The 24691-nt window shown below is 35.0% G+C and overlaps 3 protein-coding genes across 11 annotated transcripts in view; 2 read left to right on the top strand and 1 right to left on the bottom strand.

Annotated features, from left to right (window-relative positions):
• LOC117329220 (neurobeachin-like) overlaps positions 1–10182 on the top strand; it is a 313249-nt gene extending 303067 nt beyond the window's left edge. For 5 of the 7 annotated variants that reach the window (XM_033887046.1, XM_033887045.1, XM_033887042.1 and 2 more), the window contains 10 exons: positions 13–102; positions 1275–1316; positions 2136–2313; positions 2960–3040; positions 3440–3595; positions 3994–4161; positions 4469–4573; positions 5169–5365; positions 6177–6328; positions 6622–6872. In XM_033887046.1, the coding sequence (XP_033742937.1) occupies positions 13–102; positions 1275–1316; positions 2136–2313; positions 2960–3040; positions 3440–3595; positions 3994–4161; positions 4469–4573; positions 5169–5365; positions 6177–6328; positions 6622–6712 (1260 nt within the window). In that variant the 3' untranslated portion in view covers positions 6713–6872. Of the gene's footprint in view, positions 1–12; positions 103–1274; positions 1317–2135; positions 2314–2959; positions 3041–3439; positions 3596–3993; positions 4162–4468; positions 4574–5168; positions 5366–6176; positions 6329–6621 lie in introns of all 7 variants that reach the window. The other 2 variants (XM_033887039.1, XM_033887043.1) reach the window with 2 other exon arrangements.
• Positions 10183–13119: 2937 nt separating this feature from the next.
• LOC117329219 (proteasome maturation protein-like) lies at positions 13120–20649 on the bottom strand. Its single transcript, XM_033887038.1, has 6 exons — positions 20512–20649; positions 18337–18434; positions 17862–17922; positions 16406–16507; positions 15095–15188; positions 13120–13298 (listed from the first exon to the last, which is right to left on the bottom strand). The coding sequence occupies exons 1-6, from the start codon at positions 20569–20571 to the stop codon at positions 13231–13233; spliced, it is 483 nt and encodes a 160-aa protein (XP_033742929.1). The 5' UTR covers positions 20572–20649; the 3' UTR covers positions 13120–13230.
• Positions 20650–20764: 115 nt separating this feature from the next.
• LOC117329218 (vascular endothelial growth factor receptor 1-like) overlaps positions 20765–24691 on the top strand; it is a 38224-nt gene continuing 34297 nt past the window's right edge. For all 3 annotated transcript variants that reach the window (XM_033887037.1, XM_033887036.1, XM_033887035.1), the window contains exon 1: positions 20765–21140. In XM_033887037.1, coding sequence (XP_033742928.1) covers positions 21080–21140 — 61 coding nt within the window. In that variant the 5' untranslated portion in view covers positions 20765–21079. The remainder of the gene's footprint in view (positions 21141–24691) is intronic.

The raw sequence follows: 24691 nt of genomic DNA, 5'->3' as shown, positions 1-24691 counted from the left end.
CCATAATTTCAGGCTATTGAGAACCAGATTCGTAGCTTTGGACAGACACCTACTCAGCTACTGACAGAACCCCATCCTCCACGGAGCTCTGTGATGCACCTAGTATGTATTTATATACACACTCTAATTTTTGTATATTTATGCGTGTCTTTTACTAACCTTGACCTCAGGCATTTATTTCTTACATATTTCCTATACATAATTATGTAACCCATTAACATTTCTGGGAACATTGGCTAAATGAAGGTATAGTATGTTAGTATTCTTAAACCTTTGGGTGCTTGTCATGAAGTACTGATAAAACTTGTCCGCTGGCAGTTGTCGCAACAATAGTCACTTTGAGGTATCACATTGTTTTCATGCCCCCCGGAAGAATGTGACCCAAACCCTTTTGTTAAACCATTACTGATTAGTCAATAAAAATACAGCTTCCAATCAATGCAACTTTAGTACAAACTCATTCAGTTGAGTAAGAGCAGGTTTAAACGTATTTGAAAAATAATGAAAGCAATTTAGAGGGGTTTTATGGGGAACGTTGTGCATTCACATGATATAAAAAATGAGGCCGACATTGCCAGAGGTTGGGAGTTTACAGGTGAAAAATAAAGTCATGGACTATACCTTGCACAGTTTGTACAAGCGAAAGCAAGTTTATGGTGAAGTAGACTTTTGAGAATTATTTTTCAGTGATGATTTTATAAATTAAATGCCACAAACAAGTGCAGGCCAATATATATTGTGAGAGAAAAGAAATATGAAAACTAAAATGGTCAAGAATTTTATTGAAAAGTATTTGCAAGTTTTCACACCTGTGATTACCTTAAGTTAAGAGTCAAATATCCTAAACTTGTTTGAAGTCATGAATGATTTCTATATTTACAAATTTGTATAAAATTCTGAGTGTCAAAGAATGAAATGAAATTCCTCTGTAGACTAATATGTGATTTTTACATGTTTCGCCTATATTTACACCTGATAATCTGAATGTGATATCTGAAATTTTGCCAACTCAAATAGATATTAGAAACAAAAACAACAACTTTTCATAAGCATTTCAAACATAACAGACATATTTCAATTAAATTCAAGAATAATTCAGCACTTGTCGTACATTACTATTCAGTGCTTTAAGGGTTAAAATCTTTGTCTTGTTTATGCTTTATAAATTATGGCATCTCTTTTGCTTCAATTCTACAAAGTAATACTTGAGATTATTATGGAAACAATTATGAAATTGATGAAATTGTGAGAGATTTTGACTGATTTCATTTCAGGCTACTGAAAAATACAAAAAAACAAGGAGTATAATTCACAAGGTCGTGTTGCTTACCCTCTTTGTCTCCATCTCTCTCTATCTCTCTCTGGTTATTGTTAGCGGTTGTGGTTCAAACCAAGAATTAAAGCTGCAAAAAGTACATCATACGTGATTGGACACCCAGCTAGCTAATTAATGTCCTATCTCATCTCCTTCAGAGTTTTTATACTGCCTGTGCTATTTCTATGATATGCTTCATACATTAACCTATATCTCCTCCTGACCATTTGTTTTTGTGTATCAAATGAAGACAGATAACTTGTTCTTCAGGAATGAAAAAATAGATAATAGATTTCTTAATTAGTGTCGGATTCAATCATAGAAATGTTGACATTCTTCGGATTGATTTACGTTATGTTAGTAGAATTGAGATTTCCATGCATGATTTAATCGTGAACAGTGCCTAACTATCTTTGGTACCGGTAATTATGCTATCTGTTTTGTATGTTGTGACCCTCCTTGCAAGCAGGTGGTGGTGTGCCTAGAATACGTCCCAGACACATTTGAATCTGGTACACATGCATTGTCAGCTTACAGATGGAACTGTTTGAAATTAAACATGTCTCATTATAAAGCTTAAGTCTTAATGCAGTTCAAATACATTTAAATGTATTTTGAAAAATATTTTTTCTATTAAATTCAAATGCTACTAACAATACTATTGCTTTTCAAATTAACACATTTTAACAAAATTGACAAATAAACATTGAGAAACGTGTGTATACTACATAATGTTTTGAAATTAATGCATGAATGTTGTATTATTGTACATGTATTGTTTGAGTTGACCTCATAATGATGTGATCTGTATGTTTTGCAGACCCCGATGATGTTCTCGACTGTGCAGGACGATGTGTGTATGATCATGAAGTTCCTGTCCAACTCGCCGGTCACCTATGTGGCTGCCAATACTCACCCTGCCGTCCCTGTGCCAGCTGTCACAACCATCTCCTGTAGCCATAACTTTGCCATTAATAAGTGGAATCCGAGCTACCAGCGTAAGTGTCACATGACAGAGGCATGGTGGTCTAGTGGTAGGACGCAGGGCTACGTGATCAAAGGATTGTTAGTTCAAGTCCTGGCACCGGTGCTGTGTTGTATCCATGAACAAGATACTTTAGCTCCGGCTGTATGCTCCCCAGGGAGTTGTAAAAGACATTGGCTGGTTGCTAAAAGGCCTAATAACCACAGACAATTATTTGTGAACTACTTTGAGATGGCTTTGTTGCTGTGATATAGCGATAAAAAAAATCCAAATTATTTATGATTATTATTAAAAATCTGTCTTTTTTTTTTTTTTTGTAAGTTTTACAATTTAACAAACATGAAGACCAGACATTCTTATTTTGTTTTAAGTATATTGTGAATAGAGCCAAGTTCAAATTAATGCTGGCTAGCTTAGGTCAATGGTCAACCAGTACTGAAAGGATCAATTAAATGTAAAATTATCTGTTGGGGATAAAAATATTCAAAGTTTGCATTCAGATTTTAAAGAAACTGTATAACCTGAACTTACTTTCAATATTATAACCAGACTTTTTAATTTTCATAGAAGTGATATTTCTTTGAAACATGAATTTCAGTCTTTTTAAATTGAGTAAACTTTCTTTAAGCATGCTGATCATCCTTTCATTGTTTTTACAGAACAAGGCACACCAACAAGCTTTTCTTCAGAGAAGCCAGAAACTCAGGCCAACCTGCCTCTGTCTATGGACCAGCTGTTAGGTAGGTCTGATGCCAAGTTGGGAAAGTATTGTTGTCTCCAATCAGTTATACTAGAAAATGGGCCTTTCCGTTAAAGCAGACAAATGGTCTGGGTTGTGTTTGTTAAAGAAATAGGAAGAGTCCTATAGATGGATCTTCTTGATATACTAATACAGAAATCTTGTTTTGAGAAGTGGATGATTCAATTATTGAATATGATGAAATAAAGATAAATTGATAATCTAGAATAAAGACGTTTCTTTGTTGATACAAACTCCTGTAATGGTTCATGATACATAAGTATATATTACCTATTATAAAACTATATGAAATCTTCCATTGACGATTACAGCCCTCAACACCTATAAGTATATATTACCTATTATAAAACTATATGAAATCTTCCATTGACTGTTGCAGCCCTCAACACAGGCCTACAGAGGCGCACCCTGGGAGACAACTTTGATGAGAGGATGAAATCTAGGCATTCCTCATTTACTACATCTGCTGATAACCGCTTTATCTTTGCCTGTGGATTTTGGGACAAAAGCTTTCGTCTGTTTTCTACTGAAACAGGTGAAATATTTCATGTCTTGTTAACACTGCTGTCTATTAGTACTTGGGGTAAAGTTCCAGAATGAAAGATGTGCTCATGTCGGTAACAGAAAGGTAGATTTGTTAAGTGTGTTTCTGCAGTCATCAGGAAAAAACGACATAATTGTAGGCCTACTTCACCTGTATTTTTTAATTCGCTGATTTAGGTTTGACCTTCCTCTTACCTTCATTTTGTTGCTTAGTTTCTGCATTTTGCTCCAATTGCCACCTCATTTACAGTGGGAGTAGGGATATAATTATATATATTTTCTAAATAATCTAGTTCAAAGGATGAAGGATCTGTGTGCATGAGGAAGACAATTTACAGGAAATTACCATTATATGATGTAACCTTTCAATATTGTTTTTTGTGGTTTCAGCTAAAATCCTACAGGTTGTACATGGCCACTTTGATGTGGTGACTTGTCTTACCCGTTCTGAGTGTAATCTTAATCAAGACTGCTACATCATCACTGGCTCCAAGGACTGTACCGTGATGGTATGGATGTTCACCGCCAGAAACATGGCTATCATCGGTGACAACGGCAGTAAGTTATCTAACAGCTATTCTAGAAAACCATGAAAACATAAATTATAGGAGAATAAAGATTATTTTTGAAATGTATATACACTGTTGATTTCAGGTTTTTACAAACAAACTTGTGTGTAAAGTCTGTATTAAGAATTTAATTAAGATGTGTTTATACATTAAGATTTACATCTTGCATTTTGGGGGGAGGGGGATTTTAGTGGAGATTGTGAAACAAAAAAAAATCGCAAAAAGTTATTAAAACAACTGAAAAATCAGAATACAGAAACTATTGTCATTACTGAAATACATACCTTGACCTTCAGGTCTGGAGCACCCCACCCCCAAGGCCACATTGACTGGCCATGAGTCTGAGGTTACCTGTGTCGCTGTCCTGGCCGAGCTCGGCCTGGTCATGAGTGGATCACAAAGTTAGTGGTGTTTTGTACCATTTTACATCCTGTTATTCTAGGTTGCTGTACTCATTTTACATGTGATTTAAGTTTTCTACCGACAAAAATGCCACCAAATTGACTTGCAAATGTTGAAAAGATAAGTAATATAATTTCAAAACTACCAAGCTTGTCCATATTTTGGATTTTTGTGTACAGTAAATTTGTCATAGTGTCTTGTGTACTTATATAATGTGTTGAAATTTGATAGCAGAGTCCAACTAACCACACCACTGATTTCTTAGAGTGAAATATTTAAGAAAGTTGCATGCCACTCTACCTGCTTAATGTTGTATTCTGAAAACCAGATATGGATCTCTGTAATATTTGTTTATACACTCTGACAAGATAGCACAGACAAGCAATCATGATTCTTGATTGTGACATGAGGGTTAAAAAATATTACAAAAATCATCCAGTAAAAGAATAAAGGAAAGATTGTCCTATCTGTGTAGAGATAAAGAAATTAATGCTTGAACATTCAATTAAAGTGTTAATCTATTAAACGTAACAATCCAATGCATCTTGGATATGGAACTCAAATTTGAACAATGAGATTTTGTTTTCCCATCAGGTGGACCATGCCTGGTACACACCCTGAGTGGGGATCTGCTGCGGTCACTGGAGGCTCCTGAAGGTTGTAGGACACCTCAGCTTATCACTATGTCCAGAGAGTCCTTTGTCCTTGTCAAGTTCGACGAGGGTCATATATGCAACTTCAGCATCAATGGACGCTTACTTCTCAATGTCCGTCACAAGGATAACATTCAGGTCAGTGATCAAACAATATAAACTGCTGTGGCCATTGGCACTAAATTATTTCCTGAAGATAAGCAGGATATACAAGGCCACTTTTGGTTCTCAGTTTTTTGAAAATTTTTGAAAAATAGATGAGGGAGGGAGGTATTTTATCATTTCATTGCCATTGGATACAAAGTGTATAGTTATGCCATTGTACAAACTTCCGATATATATAGGTATATTCCATGGCAGTATAATTGTTGATCCTTTCTGAATCCGCAGATATCAAAGCTATCATCCGTGTGGAGACAGTCAGCCTTTTGCATCAACTAACTATGTCTCTTTAGTGCGTGTAACAGCTTTTCGTTCAAACGCTTGAAATATTGACGACACCAAAGTGCAAACCGGAATGTGCAATAATTCTTCCGGATTTTCTTCCAGAGTTTACGGGTGCATCATGGCAATTTATTTCATTGTTTTTGCAATAAAATCGGTAATGCGGCTACATTTATTTGGATGTGGTCAGGCCTGAGAACTAATTGATTACTTTTTTATGGCCTAAGATAACATTGTAACAACAAAATGTGTTGTGTACAGTATATAGCAAGACATAAAAATCACACCAATTTAGCATATAATGAGGAAATTATCTGCAAATTAAGATAATCAATTTAATGAGCCAGGATAAATGTAAGGGTTAAGATTAAACAAACAATATGTATGAATAGTTGTGAACTTGTGACCAATAATCTTCAGAAGTAAATGGATATCCCCAAGAGCACTCGTCTGACAACCTAGTTATAAAAAGATGAAAAACATGGTGTCTTCTTTCTTATTGCAGTCAATGATCCTGAGTCGTGATGGCCAATACATGATGTTGGGTGGTTCCAATGGAGTGGTGGAGGTGTGGCGCTCTCATGACCTCACCCTGCTGTATGCCTACCCACCCTGTGATAGTGAGATCAGGTCACTTGCTCTCACACATGATCACAAGTAAGTACACCTCACACCTGGATATAATGATCAGTTCCTAACACTGGAATCTGGTACCTGTATGTGTTCTCACCCAAATTTGGCAAGATTATTATTTGTAAATAACTTTTTTGTCAAGTTTTAACTTCAAGACAAGATTCTTCATTTGGATTTAATAAAGAAAACATGTCACCACTCATGAGTATTTATTATGGGACAGCCAGTTACATAAAATTTTGATATTGCTTGTAAGTGTTAATTAGCACATGGTTGATTTACAATGACAGTTTCTAATACATGTTTAACTTTTACAGGTTTTTGTTAGCCGGATTAGGAACTGGATGTCTTTTGGTATTCAACATTGATTTCAATAAGTGGCACCATGAGTACCAAGAACGTTACTGAATTGTTTGTGGACATTGTGAAGATTAGAAGTAGTACTAAAGGTCTATAGGACCCCTATGTATCAGCACTGGTACTGAGAGGTAGTGTGTGGACAGCACTAATAACAGGAACAGTGCTTAGAGTGTGAACACTATTGAGTATCAGGAGTAATAATACTGAGCAGGTTGTGGAGGAATGATGCCGAGGGACGACGTGCTGGCACCCCTTTGGCATGCATGTGTGTTCTGTGTATGTTCACAAGACTTGTGTGTGTAAGGGTGGGTGTGTGTGGTTTGATGTGGTCTAGTGATTGATGAATTTACATCTATATTGACAATATTTATCTGTCTACAGGAAAACACTTCTGTAAGACACACTGCATTATAAGTCCATAGTAAATTGATTGTAGCAAATCTGGAATCAGTAAAAATAGTTTATTGCTCAGCAAGAAAGGATAAGGTTCAGGAGCTGTAGTTAGGCATTACCTAGTAAATGTGTCATAGCTAGTCAACACTATTGCCCTATAGGATGAGTTGAAGCACAACCACTAATATTTTAATGACACGTACAATGAAGTGTGACACTGCTCACAAGACTATTGCTTTGTAAAGCAATTTGTGGTTCAATTACCTGTAAAAATCTTCATTATTGCCCCTGGGTGGCAACGGTTGTATCAATTGTTGTCCTGTAGGGTGACTTATGGCACTGCCACTAAAACCTATTATCCTGCAGAATGATTTGAAGCACGCTTTAACATCTCATTACCATACTAGCTATGGCACTGCCGATACTGGCTGAACGTACATTTTATGATACAGCTACTCCAATAAATTATTTCTTTTGGCAATTTAACTGTATATTGCCCTGTCGGACTGTTGTAGAATGTTGGGCATTGAGGATTATTCCTGTTCAGTAGTTCTTAATAACAGTACTTTGAGAGTAGCTTGAAATAATGGGCATTTATTTATGAGGCTATGATTTACAATGTGAGAAAAGTTTACAAAATGATATATTGCCTGCATGATAGATCAAGCAAGTGAATGTCTGATGCAAGAGGAATGATGTCCATTTACTGTTGTATAAGATGCCTTTGAACCATGTTTGGATGACTATAACCAGGATCCAGACCTACATGTCCAAATCTTGTAAACTATAATGATAACCATTTTGAAATTATTTTCCTCGCATGTTTGAACCAATACCAAACAACTAAACCTGATTTTGGATGCTAATATGTTTTGAAAAGGTTACGTGGGGTGTCCCTGTATTTTTTTCTGCTGGTATTAATGTATATACCATATTATTTTGCATACTTTTACAATTTTAACGAACTCATTGCTGGATATTAGGTTTATACTAATAGGTTCCTATATGGGTATATGAACACCTGATTTTCCTGTAGGAATTTAAAAACTAGTTGTTTGCTCATTAAAATCTATACTACCATTCCAGAGTTACTACCTGAAGTATCTCGTGTTTATTTTACATTTTTTACCCAAAAGTTGCTTTGTTATGATGGTTACTTCTTTGATGTTTTCATTTTTTAAGATTTGTTCAAGTTTAGATTATGTACTGTTGACTTTGATTAACGCTTAGTCTAAAGGTTATATGGTTTCATTGGTGACGTCAGATTAGAATTTTTAAACCTTATACAAGTTCTCTGATATAATTCCTGTTTAACAGAGTCATCTCCTAGAATCCTTAAATTGGTGAAAACATTTCACGTTATTGAAAGTACTTAAAATGATAATGTCAAAGTTATTTGATAAGATGTAATTTTTCTACAGGAAATATGAAGCAGAAAATGCTATGAGGATGCTAGGTTTAAACTTTATATATTTGAGATTAATTAGATAGTTCTAAGGACTTAGCTGTAGTATAGAGTTTTGATATTACATTTATGTCAGAAAATTTAATAGGTATGAGAATTTGAAGATAACTTGAAGTGATATTAAATTTTTAATATAAACATTCCTATTGCTTGGTTGAAATATTTTGACATAATTTTTTTTATCTGTGTGTCAATCTTTTGCTACTTTGAAGGTTGTACAATAAGGCATATTAATGTTTAAATTTCATTGAGGAAAAAATTTAACTTAGCAGTCATTTTATCTCCGCTAATAGCACATTCAATTGGGTATACCTTTGAAAAAAGACAATGATGCATATGAAGTGAATAAGCTGTATTCATAAAGAGCATATTGAGTGGGGTACCCTTTTGAAATGAAGTGAAAATCTCACATTAGCACTTTGCATTGTGTACTGGTAGGTAGCACTGTAGATAGTGCTGTAATCATTTAAAATCTTCTTTCTTATAATCTATTATGACTTGCTTCCTATGTAGTTTACTTGGGTCCATTAACACATTAATGCAATATTATGGTGAGAATTAGTTGTAAAAAAACATTTAATGTGTGGGGTTTGAGCAAGGTTTAAACATGTTTGTAAAATTGTAGGCTTGTATATTATTGTTATATAGTATATATATATATATATTGGTGTAAATAAAGAATTTTAAAGAAAATATTCCCACCATTAAATGGATTGATTCTTCCATTAAATGGAAGTTTATTATATAATGTACACTAATTTGGAAATTGTCTAAAATGCAGGGATTGAATATGTGGGTGGGTATTTAAGGAGTAAAGGTAATTATTTACTAAATGAAAGGGTGGACTGGGGAATCTTTGTAATAATTAATTTGAGACTTTATTTATTCAGGAATTAATTTAACCCATTCACGTGCATGCTGATGTCTGTTGTAAAGTTATTTCTAGCTTTGGAAATAATCTGCTGTATCAGTGATTTATTTTTCAGTTTTTGTTAATACATCTACAGTGTAGTAAATACCTTATCTACATTGTCATGTTATTTAATGCAGTTAACAAAATTTAGGTGGGTATAAATGTGAAAATATAATCATTAAAACTAAAGGAAAAACAAATGCAATTTTCTTAATGTAATCATTAAAATATATTTCATCTAAATGAAATTCAGTTTAAACTGCATTGATCGTCTCAAAATTAGTGGGATAGATACATAATAAAATGTGCTAAATATAGTAGCAAATAATAATATATAATAAAGATCTTGAAAGAATGGGTATTTACCCTGTATATGGTCTGTAAAGTAGTTACGCGGTTTATATTTATGTATATTGTTACTTTTGTGTGTATATGTGTACGTTACCAGGTATGCAAGTACCCATCGCTAATCAGATTTGTTTTTTTAGAGAGGCTATTTATACATACTATTTTGGATGATATATCAAATTCATTACATGTATTTCGTGAACAAAACATATCAAAATTCTCTCTCTTTTTTTCCTTCGATGAATTTGTTACTTGTGTTTGTGATATAGAGCAGCTTTTACTGAGTTTGATGTATTTATATGTGACACGTTGGTTGGTTCTGACCGGCATCCATGCTGACCAGGTCAGATATTGGTATGGTAGCAATAGCCACACTTAATAAATTTTTTGAGTCAGGTCTGCCTGTTTTGTATCTCATCAATTTTTATATCCCCGCAACGAAGTTAGGGGGGGTATACTGGAATCAGGTTGTCTGTCTGTCCGTCCGTCTGTCTGTAGACGCATTTTGTCCGGACAACTCCTCCTAAACCGATGGGCCAATTTCAATGAAACTTCACACAAATATTAATGATCATTTGTAGATGTGCATGCCACTTTATTTTTCTCAAAATTATGGTTGCTATGGCAACTGGTGACTATAAACAGGTTTTCTCATAAGAACGATAACTTTAAGTTTGTCCGGACAACTCCTCCTAAACCGAAGGGCCGATTTCAATGAAACTTCACACAAATATAGAGGACCATGTGTAGATGTGCATGCCTGTAAACAGGTTTTCCGATAAGAACCATAACTATAAGTGTGTCCGGACAACTCCTCCTAAACCGATGGGCCGATTTCAATGAAACTTCACACAAATATAGAGGACCATGTGTAGATGTGCATGCCACTTTATTTTTCTCAAAATTATGGTCGCTATGGCAACTGGTCACTATAAACAGGTTTTCCGATAAGAACCATAACTTCAAGTTTGTCCGGACAACTCCTAAACTAAATGGCCAATTTCAATGAAACTTCACACAAATAAAGAGGACCATGTGTAGATGTGCATGCCACTTTCTTTTTTTTTCAAAATTATGGTTGCTATGGCAACTTGTTACTATAAACAGGTTTTCTGATAAGAACCATAACTTTAAGTTTGTCCGGACAACTCCTAAACCGAAGGGCCGATTTCAATGAAACTTCACACAAATATAGAGGACCATGTGTAGATATGCATGCCACTTTCTTTTTTTTCAAAATTATGGTTGCTATGGCAACTGGTCACTATATTACTGGGTTATCTTAGTTAGCCTCTAATTAACAGTTTCATTTCACCATTGACTCGTGCAGATTGCGGGGGTTTTAGTCAGCCATCCTGGCGACAGTTCTAGTCCTTTATGGTAGACTGCTGACAATCAGTACACCATATTTCTTCATAAAATAGTGAGATAACATTGACCTACAGGCACATTGTATGGGAGGATCTTGTTGGGTATGGTGCAAGGGAAATCATGTACATCAATTATATTTGGTATAGGAGACAGGCTATCAGTTGTTTCCAGTTTATTCACCGGGTGATACCGGAAGTTACGAATCCGACGGGGAGTATATACCCGAAGGGCGTAATGCCAAAACTCTGTCCATCATGTTTTGATCGCGATTATTGGGTATTTTTGACAAAAATCATAGCAAATTTGTCGTTTGACAGTAGGGCAGCCAGATAATATTGAGCATCAATCAAACATGGCAAGTTTATGAGATTAACGAATTACCGATACATGTATGTATAAAGGAAATAGCGCAGAATTCCGTGGGTATCATCATATTTCCGATAGTATGCTAAAATGCCATGTATCACTATAAAACATACCCCAGCCATGTCCTTACGCCCTTCGGGTAGATACTCCCCATCGGATTCGTAACTTCCGGTATCACCCATTGTTATATATTCTTCTACGTGATGCAACAGAGAATCACAATACAAATCCCCTTGTGTGTAAACAAATCTGGTTTGAGGTATAAACCATAATTAAACATGTATTGGCCCCACAAGACTCTTCCATACCATTGTACAATAAGCCTGTGCTTGACCTCTACTCTTCATACTTTTCATCGATTCCTCTTCCTCCTTGAATTCTTGTCAAATACATAAAGGCTTTCCCATTAATGGCTTAGTGAATCAGAGGTCCAATGGGCCTGTATTGCTCACCTGCTTCTCTAGGCCTAATACAGTTGTAAGCATTTGTTTCTGACCTCTATGACCATGAACTTAGGTCAAGGTCATTTGAACAAACCTGGTAGCCCTTTACCTCAGCAAGCTACAGACCCAATATCAGGTCTCTTTATCTTTTGGTTATATTTATTGAGATACATTGTTTTGACCTTGATTGTAGGTTAAGGTCATTTATTTGAACAAACTTGATAGGCTTTCACCCCAGAAGTAATAGTAACCCCGACCTTGAATTTGAATTTGTGAACAATGAAATTGAATGAAATTTCCTTGAATTCATAAAGAAAAGAAGTCGCCAGAGCGGTGTTGCTGGGCTTGATTAATCCTCTCTTAATAGTAAAGGTGGCCTCTACCTCGGAACTGAGCGCCACCAACTTGTTCAAAACAGGAGAATTACAGATGGGTAGGCAAAATACAGAGACACCACTTAAAGAAGTATAAGCATTCTGGAAGGGTAACTATCTTCTGCTTCATCAAAGATCGTGCTATGATCGCATTTATATCAAAATAGGTGGCGATGACTGAAACCATCAGGTTTATCAATGAGCATTTAAAACGTTCATGTTAAGATCGCACAAGAAAGAATAAATTGTTCTCTTGTTAAAACTTCATTTCACATTTGATGGATGAAATAATTTCAATAGAGCAATGCCATTGATTCAGGATGGGACAGATATTCAGGTAACACTTATAGGCTAGCACTTCTCATCAGAGGCATGAAAATATAAACATCATATTTTACGTACATCTATGCATATACCTGGTAGACATGGATACAAAATTGTATCATGGTTTGTTTAAAACAGATAACAAGCATCAAAGATCAACATCCAAGTTTTGTTAGTACATTCATCATTCTCATAGAATTCCACAGCTTTGTGTGCATTATTCTGCATACTTCAGAAATAAGTTTATATTGACTTGTAAAATTGCTGATTAAGCAGATGTATTATGCATTCAAACTAGCGACCTTTCGCTCTCAAACAAACAGCCTACCACTAGGCTAAAGGGCAATTCCTGCTAGTCTGAGCTAGTAAGGTGACCTTATACTCTCTACTTGTACTGGTATAGCTCTAATCTGTGAATCTGATGTGTTTCAACACAGGTAAACAACACAACAAACAGCTGGTATGGTAAATGTGAATTTAATTCTGACACAAAGTGAATAGCACTGAAGACGATGAGGAGTCCAGACAATGAGATGCGAGTCTATTAAATAATCCACCACCAGGTGGCACTATAGTATGTTCAGCCTCTTCTCCATCAGGCCATGGTGATCAACAATGGTTTCCGACTCGTATGGATCTACAACAGAGAGAAATTCAAATCAATTTTCAGTGTAGGTCTACCATTACTAGATAGGAATTTTCACTATATCAGACAGTGGAATTACCAATTCACTGTTAGTTGAACAAGATGCAGCTAAAAGTTGTGCTTCAAGAAAAAAAAAATCTTCAAAAAAATGTGTGTTTTTGAAGGTCTGGTTTAATGGGTGTGTAGATAGTATAGGTAATACAGACTTCTGGTAAGTGTAGAATTATTTTAATACATATGACTGTTTCTTAAGGATTAATACACAAGTTTCTGATTATACCAGTGTCTGCTTTAAATACAAGTAGCAGCATTATAAAGTGTCCAGTCTGGTTTACACAAATATATTATATTTTACTAGCTAGCACAATACACAGAAATAAAATCTTTTCACTTCAAACAGGCATTGTATATATATATCAATTATATCCACTCAAGATAGGAGCATTAGCTGTGTCACATCTTCAATATGAGAGCTGGCCAATCCATACATGTAAATGCTTCTTAAATGACTAGTTACATACCACATATATTTAACCATATAAAGACACATCTAGATGACCCAGTCAGGCTGACATTATGAATGATTTCTGACCCATGAAGTCAAGTATGTAAAACTTTACAGACTTTTCTCAAACATCCGGACAAGCAATACTTGATCAATCATGCATGTGTATTTACACACCACTAATGCACAGAACCACTTATACAGATAAGTGGATTGTTAGGAACAATACTTGCGTAAGAACAATAATTTAAATACACACAAGACCTATTTATTTATTTAAGAACATTTCGGGAGGTATCTTCAATAGCACTTCACTTAATATTTATTTCACATGGACAATTTGACGGGCATCTCTAGATCTGATGATATAATCCCGACTTATAGAATCATTCTGTGATGATTACCCTAGTTAGAGGTTGGATCTTTGTGTCCCTAGCTAGCAGGATACAAACCTGCATTGCCCAGCACACAGAGACTAATTTTCCAGTCAGAGTTTGTTTAACAAGAGAAAGAGATATATATAGTTGCTTGGAAAACATTTTACCACTGTTAGTCATTGAAGCATGATCAAATATAAATTGACCAACAAGCTTGACTGAATGTGTGTATGGTTGTCCTTTAAGACACAGTGTCTATGACCTACAAATGTACTTGTAACAGGAAGCATACCCCCTCCCTACGGAAGTAGATACTTCACCTCTCTGATATAGCCGACTGTCTCCCTGTTTTCTTGAGGTCACCACACAGGAGATTAATGTCCCAAAAACTCATTTTAATACTTATATCCTATTCATGAATTTCACAATGAAACAAATCATTACTTTATCATTCACACTGACTGATACATCAAATAATTTCTATTAAATTATTCTTTTTTTTAATGCATACAAATTTAAAAAATATTTCCAAATCTGTACAGTATGTAGATTATAATTTACCCTCGGGATACCCCAGTGTTTCAGATACCCAACTTTTATCACTGTGGAACATACTTAACAGAGAACATTTAATTAGTTCCAGACACTCTCACATAGAACATAATCTCTGAACATTGTCTGTGATCCTTATCTAAACAAGGTGTCGAAGATGCCAGGTCCACAGGGATGACATTGTGTCAGATATCGGGTCATCTACGTACATAGCATAAAAGCATATCAAAAACATGTCTAAATGTGTGGGTATATAACAAATGGCAACAAAACTGTAAATGTTAGCCATCCTATGCATGAAATATTGTTACTTTGATTGAGATACAACAGGGAACTAGGTACGGGGTACTTACTGTTAAGGATATCATCAAAATCAATCATCTCATCCCTGCCAGTTAATATATCCATCATAAGACCCGAGCTGTGTAGACCCGGTAGTCGTAAATTCTGGAACAAAAAATTGATAAATCTTTTGTCTTCTCATTTCAGGAAACTGTACATATAACATTTAAACAAAAATAGAAAAGAAAACATGAGGCCCAGAAGGGGATCAGTCCCACAATTTGCTGCTTTTTGAATCCCCATCACCTAAAGATGCTACCAGTCATATATGAGTCATATCCATCGCTTAGTTCCAGGAGAAAGTTGTTTACAACAAAATAGCCAAATTGCTCCCCTTTGGACACGTCCCTCAGCCCAACCATTTTCAGTTTTTGAATCCCCACCACCTATGGATTCTACCAGTCAAATATGAGCGATACCCATTGCATTGTCCCTTATCACCTTTGCTTCATCATGTCATAACTAGAGAAGAAGTTGTTTATAGCAAAATTGCTCTCTTTTGGCCCCACACTCAGCCGCACCTTTTATAACTTTTTAAACCCCTTATAAATTAAGGCATCATTTGATGGTTTCAATTTTAATATTGTTTTTGTTTATTTAATGTCTTTCAAACAATGGTCAAGGCTATATCAAGCCACTCAAGGATTTTGCCGTGGTGCAGCGTCCATTAACTTTACACCGCTAGACATGAACCACTGGCAGAGAAGATTATAACAAAATTTGGTGTGGAGCATCCATGGATGAAAAAGAACCAGCTTTGTAAAACTGGTTGGTCAGCTCCAGCTCCATCCTAAGGGGCCTAAGGGGCAGGGCTTAACTGGGTAAATATACAATGAATTTGTTAAAATCCTTCTTCTGTAATGAAAGGATTCTGTCATATTTGGTCTGAAGCATCCTTGGGTTAAGGGTTATTTTGTATAATTGGTGGATCTGGTCCCCTAGGGTTTTGAGTTATACTTTCGAATCCCTTCTTCTGTATGAATGAAAGGATTTGGTCTGAAAAACGAAACATCCTTGGGTGAAGGAGAACCAATTTTGTATAAACAGTGGACTAGGCTCCCTGAGGCTTGGGGGAGGGGGGGGGGGGGGGGGGGGGGGGGGGGAGGGGGCGCAGATCTGTTTTTAGTCCAGTAAACGGACCCATTCCCAATGAAACAAATGTCTGATTCCACTTGGAAAAATTTCCAATCCAAATATATGCAGAAAATAAAATATTGTTTCTGTTAACTATGTTGAGTGTGTCAAGGAAATGAAAACAATATGGCAATTAGAAGTGCAGCAACTATCATCCTCATTGGAAAGCAATTATTTGACAAACTGACCCTTTTGGCTACTCCAAATTCCATCTGTAGTTTTAGAGGGGCATGAATGCCTTCTGTTTTCCGTAGCATGGCAAAATCCATCTTCATTTTGTTCTCATTCCACTGTAAAAGGAATACAGATCATTTCAATAATAAACTGATCACATTAAATCAAATGTTTGAAAAGAGTTATAAATCATTTAATTAGTATCAAAAGTATTTTCAATTTTAATGACATACATGTACTGTTGAATGGAACTTCTACATGTGTGTAATTTACAGGGTGTAATACTTATAAGCTAAAGGGGCCATCATGATTTGTATGATGTATTCACTTTTTGTGTTGGAAACTGGTCCATGTAAATGAGGAACAAATCGATTTCATCACAAGAATTACACCTATTAAGACTAAGTGTTCAAAAGTTTCACTCTCAATTATATTGGTACTGGAATTGAAAAACACAAAATTGACCTGTGCTCAATACTTTACCACTGACTTGGCGACCTTTTTAACTTGTACCAATTTCTTTTCAGAACATTATAAAATACCAGTGTCTGATAGTTGAGAGAAACAAAATTTACCTGTGACCTGAAACATTTATCTGGTGAACTTGACAATCAAGTCATGTCACTATTGGGTGAATTCTCAAAAATTTTGCTTTAGAATATCACAAAATATGTACTAGAGAATCTACTCTTGACTTTAACATAGCAAGTGACTTGTTTGTTAATTGTGGGAAATGTGGTCGGTCAAATTGTACTTTTAGCAACTGTAGACCTTGATCATGTATGAATTTATTACTTGCAGAGATACTTTACAGTTAAGTTTAGCAACTCAACATATTTCTTTACATGGTTTCATGAAAATGCATCTTAGATTAAAAACTTGTTTAGAGAGATAACAAACAATAGTTCACAAACTATAATGAAATCTGTCATACACGTTCATATAAATCAAATTAAGGTGTTAGGTTTTAACTGAGTATGTAATATAAATAATAATAATAATAAGATTGTAGTCATTTTTGACTGTTGTTACATGAAAATAGTAATAGAATTATGGTATATACATGTATTAATATAATGTAGTGCAATAAGCCAATTCATAAAGTGATGTCACTGTATCCCACTGGTGGTCGGACTTCAGTGGTTTGCCTGTATCACAAGACAATAGGCAGCTTTAATAGTCCATCTTTCTTACTTTTTGACCAAATCTTTAAAGTTGTGTACCATAATGAAGATTGATTAATTGTCTTTTCCATGGTATCTTTCATTTTTCACTGCTATGCATACGGCAATAGTTATCAGCTCATCTGTATTTCTTCACTATTTGACCCTACTTAACCCAAGACCTCCAGTGGGCATGGCCTAATCCATTGTTCTCACCAGTTTGAGGTCAGCCTGAATTATCCTATTAAAAATGTTAACCAATAACAACGTATTCTATTAGTTAAGAAGCAATAAAACAAATTTGTACCTGTTTCTCCGACAGTTCTAATTCGTGCACCGGTTTGCTGATGGCCTCATTTTTGTCCAATCTAATATTGGAAAAAACTGAATTATATACTAAATACTAATCAATAAAACCAAGACTGTAACAATACAATTATACACAGGTTATAGTATGAATAACTAAATGGCATAAAAACTTATTGAGATTTATATTTGAAAAGGAAGCAAGTTCAAGAGTAGATTTTATCATAAACTATTGGGAACATAGATTTATTTGTAGATATAACTTAACACTATATTCTTTTATTCATGCCTTTGGAAATGAAGGTAAAAATGAATTATATGATACATATAACAAGGTACGAATTATATCTAAATAAGGTAACTGGTTGATATATTGTGTTTTTAATTTTGGAAGCAAATTTTGTTCACATGTTCACCTAATGCAACCTTAGCTTTTACTCAAGGATTTTAATGTACCATTTACACAATACCCATACCCATGTGTCATCATTTCAGGGACACCATAATTCCCCACTGGAATTTCCACTTTCTGTGACCCATCTGGTTTTGGGCGGACAGCAGGATATGAAATATGCTGAAAGTGGAAAATTGATTACTGTTTCAACATTTTAAAAGAGGAAACATACACATGTCACAATGAGGGCTGTAATATCTATTGAAGATAGAGCAACACACAAACCACTGTGGCATGTCTAGTCTTATATTTTTAATATAAGACTAAACTAGTAGCCCTATAATAGAAGACTTTGAAAGTTCATATGATTTTTTACGTTTATTATCAGATATTTACATTTTTGTTATTTGAAGACTTCGAAGTTCGATAAATATAAAAAATGAAAACATCCAATAATAAACGTAAAATATCACGATATGAACCTTCAAAGTCTTATATTATAGGACTAGGTTAGAGAAAGCTATATTGTAGTCGAGCACCCTACTGTAGTCGAGCACCCTTGCACTTTACAATATTGATGTACACATGAAAAAATTAAAAATGTATACTGATCCACATTTTTAATCTTTCATGTATACATTTGTAGCTGGACTGGAATGGGTCGGGTCGATCATTGGTGACCAGGTAGCTCAATTGGTAGAGCATCCGGCTAGTGTTCGAACTTCCCGGGTTCAAAGCCAGCTAAAATACCCACAGTGGTGGTATAAGGGTCTCGTGTGTCTCTTCGAGGGCGAAGACTTGGAAAAAAGGAGGGAGGTGTATAGCGGGACTGGACCGGGTCGATCATCGGTGACCAGGTATATTGGTAGAGCACCCAGCTAGTGTTCGTATATCCCGGGTTCGAACCCCGGTCTGGCAGCTACATTTTCTCCTCTAGAGTAAGGGTACGTGATTTCGTACAATAAATTATTTTTTCTTATTTTTCAATCGATAATAATTTGTAACTGTAGAGGAGAAAATTATTATTGTAACGTGCCTGTGAGTCGAGCAAACTGTTATTAAAACTAAGTGAACGACTCTGAATGGGTGCCAGACGTTTCGCCCCAATGTCACAATGTCCTATGCCACAATGTCCCAATTTTTTTTCCTAATGTCACAAATTTCTGTCACAATGTCCCAAGGAGGGTGTCACAATGTCCCAAATTATTTGGGACATTGTGCCTGTCATTACCACAATGTCCCAAAAATATTTCTCATGTTTTAAATAGATGGAAAGTTGTGAGAGTGAATATCGGAACGTATATATCATGTTTCTTTTATATTTTATTAAGTACATCGGAACGTATATATCATGTTTCTTTTTATATTTTATTAAGTACATCGGAACGTATATATCATGTTTCTTTTTATATTTTATTAAGTACGTCTGGATTTATATATAACGGAACGTATATATATCATGTTTCTTTTTATATATTCTTAAGTTCAACAGGGCATATATATCGGAACGTATATATCATGTTTCTTTTTATATTTTATTAAGTACATCGGGATTTATATATCGGAACGTATATATATCATGTTTCTTTTTTATATATTCTTAAGAACAGAACCATAAACAGATAACATCAAAACGAAATATGACATCTTAAATCCATCCGATAAAAAAAATTACATGCCTTAGAAAACCAGTTTTCAAAGTCATATGTCCATGGTGTTACCAATATTATCGTAGTAATAGATGTAGTTATGTGCAATATAGCCTACATGAGAAATATTTTTGGGACATTGTGGTAACATTTTGGACATTGTGGCAAGGTATTTTGGGACATTAGGGAAAAAAATTGGGACATTGTGGCATGGACATTGTGACATTGGGGCGAAACGTCTGTAATTCCTCTGAATAAGCGTGAACAGAAGCAGTGATTTTGATTAGAACTATGCATAATGTATATATATATATATATTGCATTTGCCACACACACACACAATTCCTTCCCTCAGCACAACCATCGACTCTTAGAACCAGTTATTTTTTGTCACACAACAACAGCAAGCTATTTGGGACTGTTTAGATCGCCTTTTCCTATCAACGATCTATAATTTCTTCTTAATGTTAGAGTACTTTTCAGTATTCAGGACAAATATATAACAATTACATACTAGGCCTACTCTTACAATGAAGGTTCCTATTTAAAGTACAAACTATACATAAATAAAGTAAAACAAAATATTAGACCGGTTTTTGTCAACTCACTGTGTTCGCCATGACTTTCTTTGTATGTCCGGTCTTGCGCAGAGACGACTGGAAACACATCCGGAATAATGAATGACGTAGGGGGATTCCCTTGATATTTTTACCTTCTTGTTCTTCTAACAGATTTGACCACTTATATTACTACTGAAATTTATTTATTTTATAACAAATCATTATCTATATTTGAAACTATGTACAAAATCAATTTGACAACCTTTTACATGACTAAAGTAATAGTTTGCAGGCACTTTCTTTTCGTTTTCAAAGTGGATGTTAAGTTGATGGAACAGCCACACTCCAACACAGGAACTCCCCCTCAAACTATGTCAAGTACCTTTACCTTCTGAGCCCTGTCATAAAAGTTACACTAAAGTCGTGTGAGTCAGTTTCAAACATGGGATATCGAGAACCGGTGGATCGTGTCTTTAAAATGAATCTACCAAGTGATCAGACATAACTTACAGGGCTAATAACTTACTTGGATTTTTTATAAGTTTTACAATCTATCTGAGCACCTGAATCTGAGATCTCCATCTTGTGGATAAATTACCCTATTGGCTTCAGAGCAATGGAAGGCTTCCGTTGGCTGTTTATAGACCTCATTCTGGTGTTTTCATCAGCTCAAGTGCGTAAGTATACAATATCTGTAACGCAGACCCACTGTTGATAACTTTATGACAAGTCACAGGAAAGTCTTGTAAAACATAATTTGAGAAATTGTTTGTAAAAAGAAATGGTAACCTATACTTTATTTAATTTTTTATTAACGAATAATTTTATTAGTCTTCCATAAGAGACCGCTGACTGGTGTTCAGATTATACTGAGCTGAATAAGCTTTAATGTAGATGCATGACCATTTCAAAATGTTGTGGAGTCCCATTTATAAAAAGATCACTGATTCTTAAAATGTTAAAGAAGTTTTCTTATTACTGAATCAATCATGAGTTCTCAAAATAGATGATCATGAGCCCATGAGAAAAGAAGAGTTCTCAAAATAGATAAGTCCCATGAGAAAAGAATAAGTCCATTAGTTGACTCAATACATAACATATGATACAGGTGTATTCCAAAAGTGGTATGTTATTCCTATCAATCAATCATGAATATCAAAATATTTAGTGGCATTGTCATTGCCTTTCCAATAATACTTTTCACACTTAAGTGTTTGTAATAATTATTAATGTAATAATGTTAAAAGTTAAATCAATGCCGACCTTGGCTAATATACTGTATTGTGAAAATGCAAGTGATCATACATTATATATTAACGTCGCCTTAGCACAATCTCAAACACAAATTTGAAATTTGTTGTGTGTGATTGTGCCAGTCTGCCTTTAAAAAGTTTATAGTGCTTAATACAAATGGTCAAGTACTTTAAGCAATATTAAGCATTGATTTAACTATTTATGAAAGGTTCGTGCAAATTGTAAAACACATATTGCTCTAGCTCACTAGGGTGCTTTAATATAACGTTTGACTGCAAAGATCTGTCATTTATAACAACTGAGAGCAATCTACATTTTATAGGATAGTACAATACTTCTGTCATATTATAATTAAACTTTAAACTTACATAATTGATAAGTTATTCACTATGAGACCTTCATGCACAGCAGTTTCAATTTATTCAGCATCAAATGCTATTTCAATACATTGCATGAATGCTTGTAAATACATCTGACATGAAAACGAAGGATGGATACATGTACACAGACAAGGAAACTAAGCCAAACAAACCCTCTTGATCTGTTGCTTCATTTTCATTTTAACTGTATATCATGAAGAATAATAAGTACTCCAGGTCAAAAGGTCAAAATTGGAACTCTTCTCCATTATTTCTTTCAACTGATATAGTGGTAATACACCCTAAACTTAGCACATGGGAATCAACAGATGTATCTATAGTGAATTCAGAGTTGTAACGGTAAACTAACTTAAGGGAGCTGGAAATGTGGTAAAACAGTTAACGTTGAACTAAACTGGATACTGGAAATGGTTGCTGGTGAACTGATTGCTTGCATTGGTTGCTGGTGAACAGGAATTGATTGCTGTGAACTCAAGTTGCTTGGTCCCTGGTGAATTGGTTGCTTGTGAAGTGGTTGCTTGATTGCTGGTGAACGACATGCTTGGATGAAGCTGGTTCATTAGAAAAATTGTAGTAACACTGTTCATATATATATAGACCATCAACCTCATTTGATACAGATACACAACAGATTTGACCAGAGGTCTTGTCGCTTGATGAATGCCATATATACCTGACCTATATATGTGTATCAGACATCACCATTAACAAAGTAGGGACATACTTGATACACTCCTATTATACACTATTAAAGTTCAATTGTTGACTACTACTACATGTAACATGCACTGATGAATAATGGGAGTATCACAGGCTTAATAATGATGAATGGTATGGTACATTTATTTATACCCCCCCCCCCCCCCCCACTACATCTCCTTCTCCTGTGACTGTTTTTTCTGCTGTGATGATTTTTGAAGAGAGATCTGAATTAATCATCATTTTCTCCTGTTTATTTCCCATTAACAAAAAGCAATACATGTTTTTATCATTCTTATACAGACTACAAACCACTGTGTCACCAAAATGAATTTCAATGACATGTTATTTTATTCATTATATAATTAAACCTATATATCAAACTAATTTTCCTCGTTTGCCCTGTCAACAACAAAGTCATATTTAGGCAGGGTCTCCTTGTAGTAGGTTGTGGCTACCTTTATATACGTCCCATCCCAAAATATTGAAAAAAAAACCTTAACTGATTATTAAAATCAGAAACATATTCTTATCAACAGGTTTTTGATGATGCAAAAGAAATTACACTAGATCTAGAGCTCATTCTGATTTATAAGTTAGGAAGACTTCTGTGAGGTTTACATGAAATAAAAAAACCTCTATATCTTGTCTCATATATATATATATGCATCCCCGGTAAAATAAATTTTTCCGACTCCGACTGTATAAATTGTGGAGCCAAAAACTACAATACAGCAGCTGTTTTGTTTAGCTGAACACAAGTCATGCAGACATTTTGTTTATATTTAATATATAACATAAGATTACCACCTATTTATATTGTTATCAACAGTGCCAGCACCAATCATTTCAGAGTTATTGGGGCCCAATTCAATCAGAAACTGCAATTAATTATTCACTCGCCTGCAAATAGCCCTGTACATCCTTCTTGCCAATTTGTCAAGAATAGAAAGTATTTCTGAGTATATGGAACGAATATAGCTTTTCACTAAGCAACAAATAGAGTTATTTTTCGACCTAAAGATCTAATCCAGTTCTGGTTGACGAAAAGGGTAAAAGTTATTAATGATTTTGAGTAATTAAGAATAGTGCTGATGATTTCATAAACAATTACTAGTATCGGCGAATGTTATTTATCGATGATTTTTTTTTCACAGATGAAAGGTCTGAAAGTGAGGCAGTCTCGTAAATAAGCCTTACTTGCCTTACAGGATAAATGACTTCAAAAATAAGACGGCTTTGAAAATAGGTCTGCTTCGAAAATAAGCATTGGATTCCTTACTAAAAAAGAAAATAAACCAGTCTTATAATCAAGATTTTAGGGTAACTTGTTCTCCGAGCAAAGATTTTTGAAAAATCTTCCAACTACCAGGGGGTACACAGCAACACATATACTTACTGTTAAATATAAAGTGATGACTATTCTCACTGGTGACAATGACTATGCATGCTCTGTTTTGGACATTAAAGTTTCTCTAGGGAATTTGTGATGTCACATAATTGTGGTAGGAACATACTTAACATGTACAACGTTAACTAATCAGTTTACAAGGTAAGGATGGTGTGTTGTGTTAGTGGTAGAGGTTTAGATGTTTGTTCACAAGGTTAGGATGGTGTGTTGTGTTGGTGGTAGAGGTTTAGATGTTTGTTCACAAGGTTAGGATAGTGTGTTGTGTTGGTGGTAGAGGTTTAGATGTTTGTTCACAAGGTTATATTAGGATGGTGTGTTGTGTTGGTGGTAGAGGTTTAGATGTTTGTTTACAAGGTTAGGATGGTGTGTTGTGTTGGTGGTAGATGTTTAGATGTTTGTTTACAAGGTTAGGATGGTGTGTTGGTGGTAGAGGTTTAGATGTTTGTTCACAAGGTTAGGATGGTGTGTTGGTAGTAGAGGTTTA

This window comes from Pecten maximus, chromosome 6, assembly GCF_902652985.1.
Source record: "Pecten maximus chromosome 6, xPecMax1.1, whole genome shotgun sequence".
Lineage (NCBI taxonomy): Eukaryota > Metazoa > Mollusca > Bivalvia > Pectinida > Pectinidae > Pecten > Pecten maximus.
The sequence above is the reverse complement of the archived record's forward strand: the minus strand, read 5'-3'. Positions and strand labels throughout refer to the sequence as shown.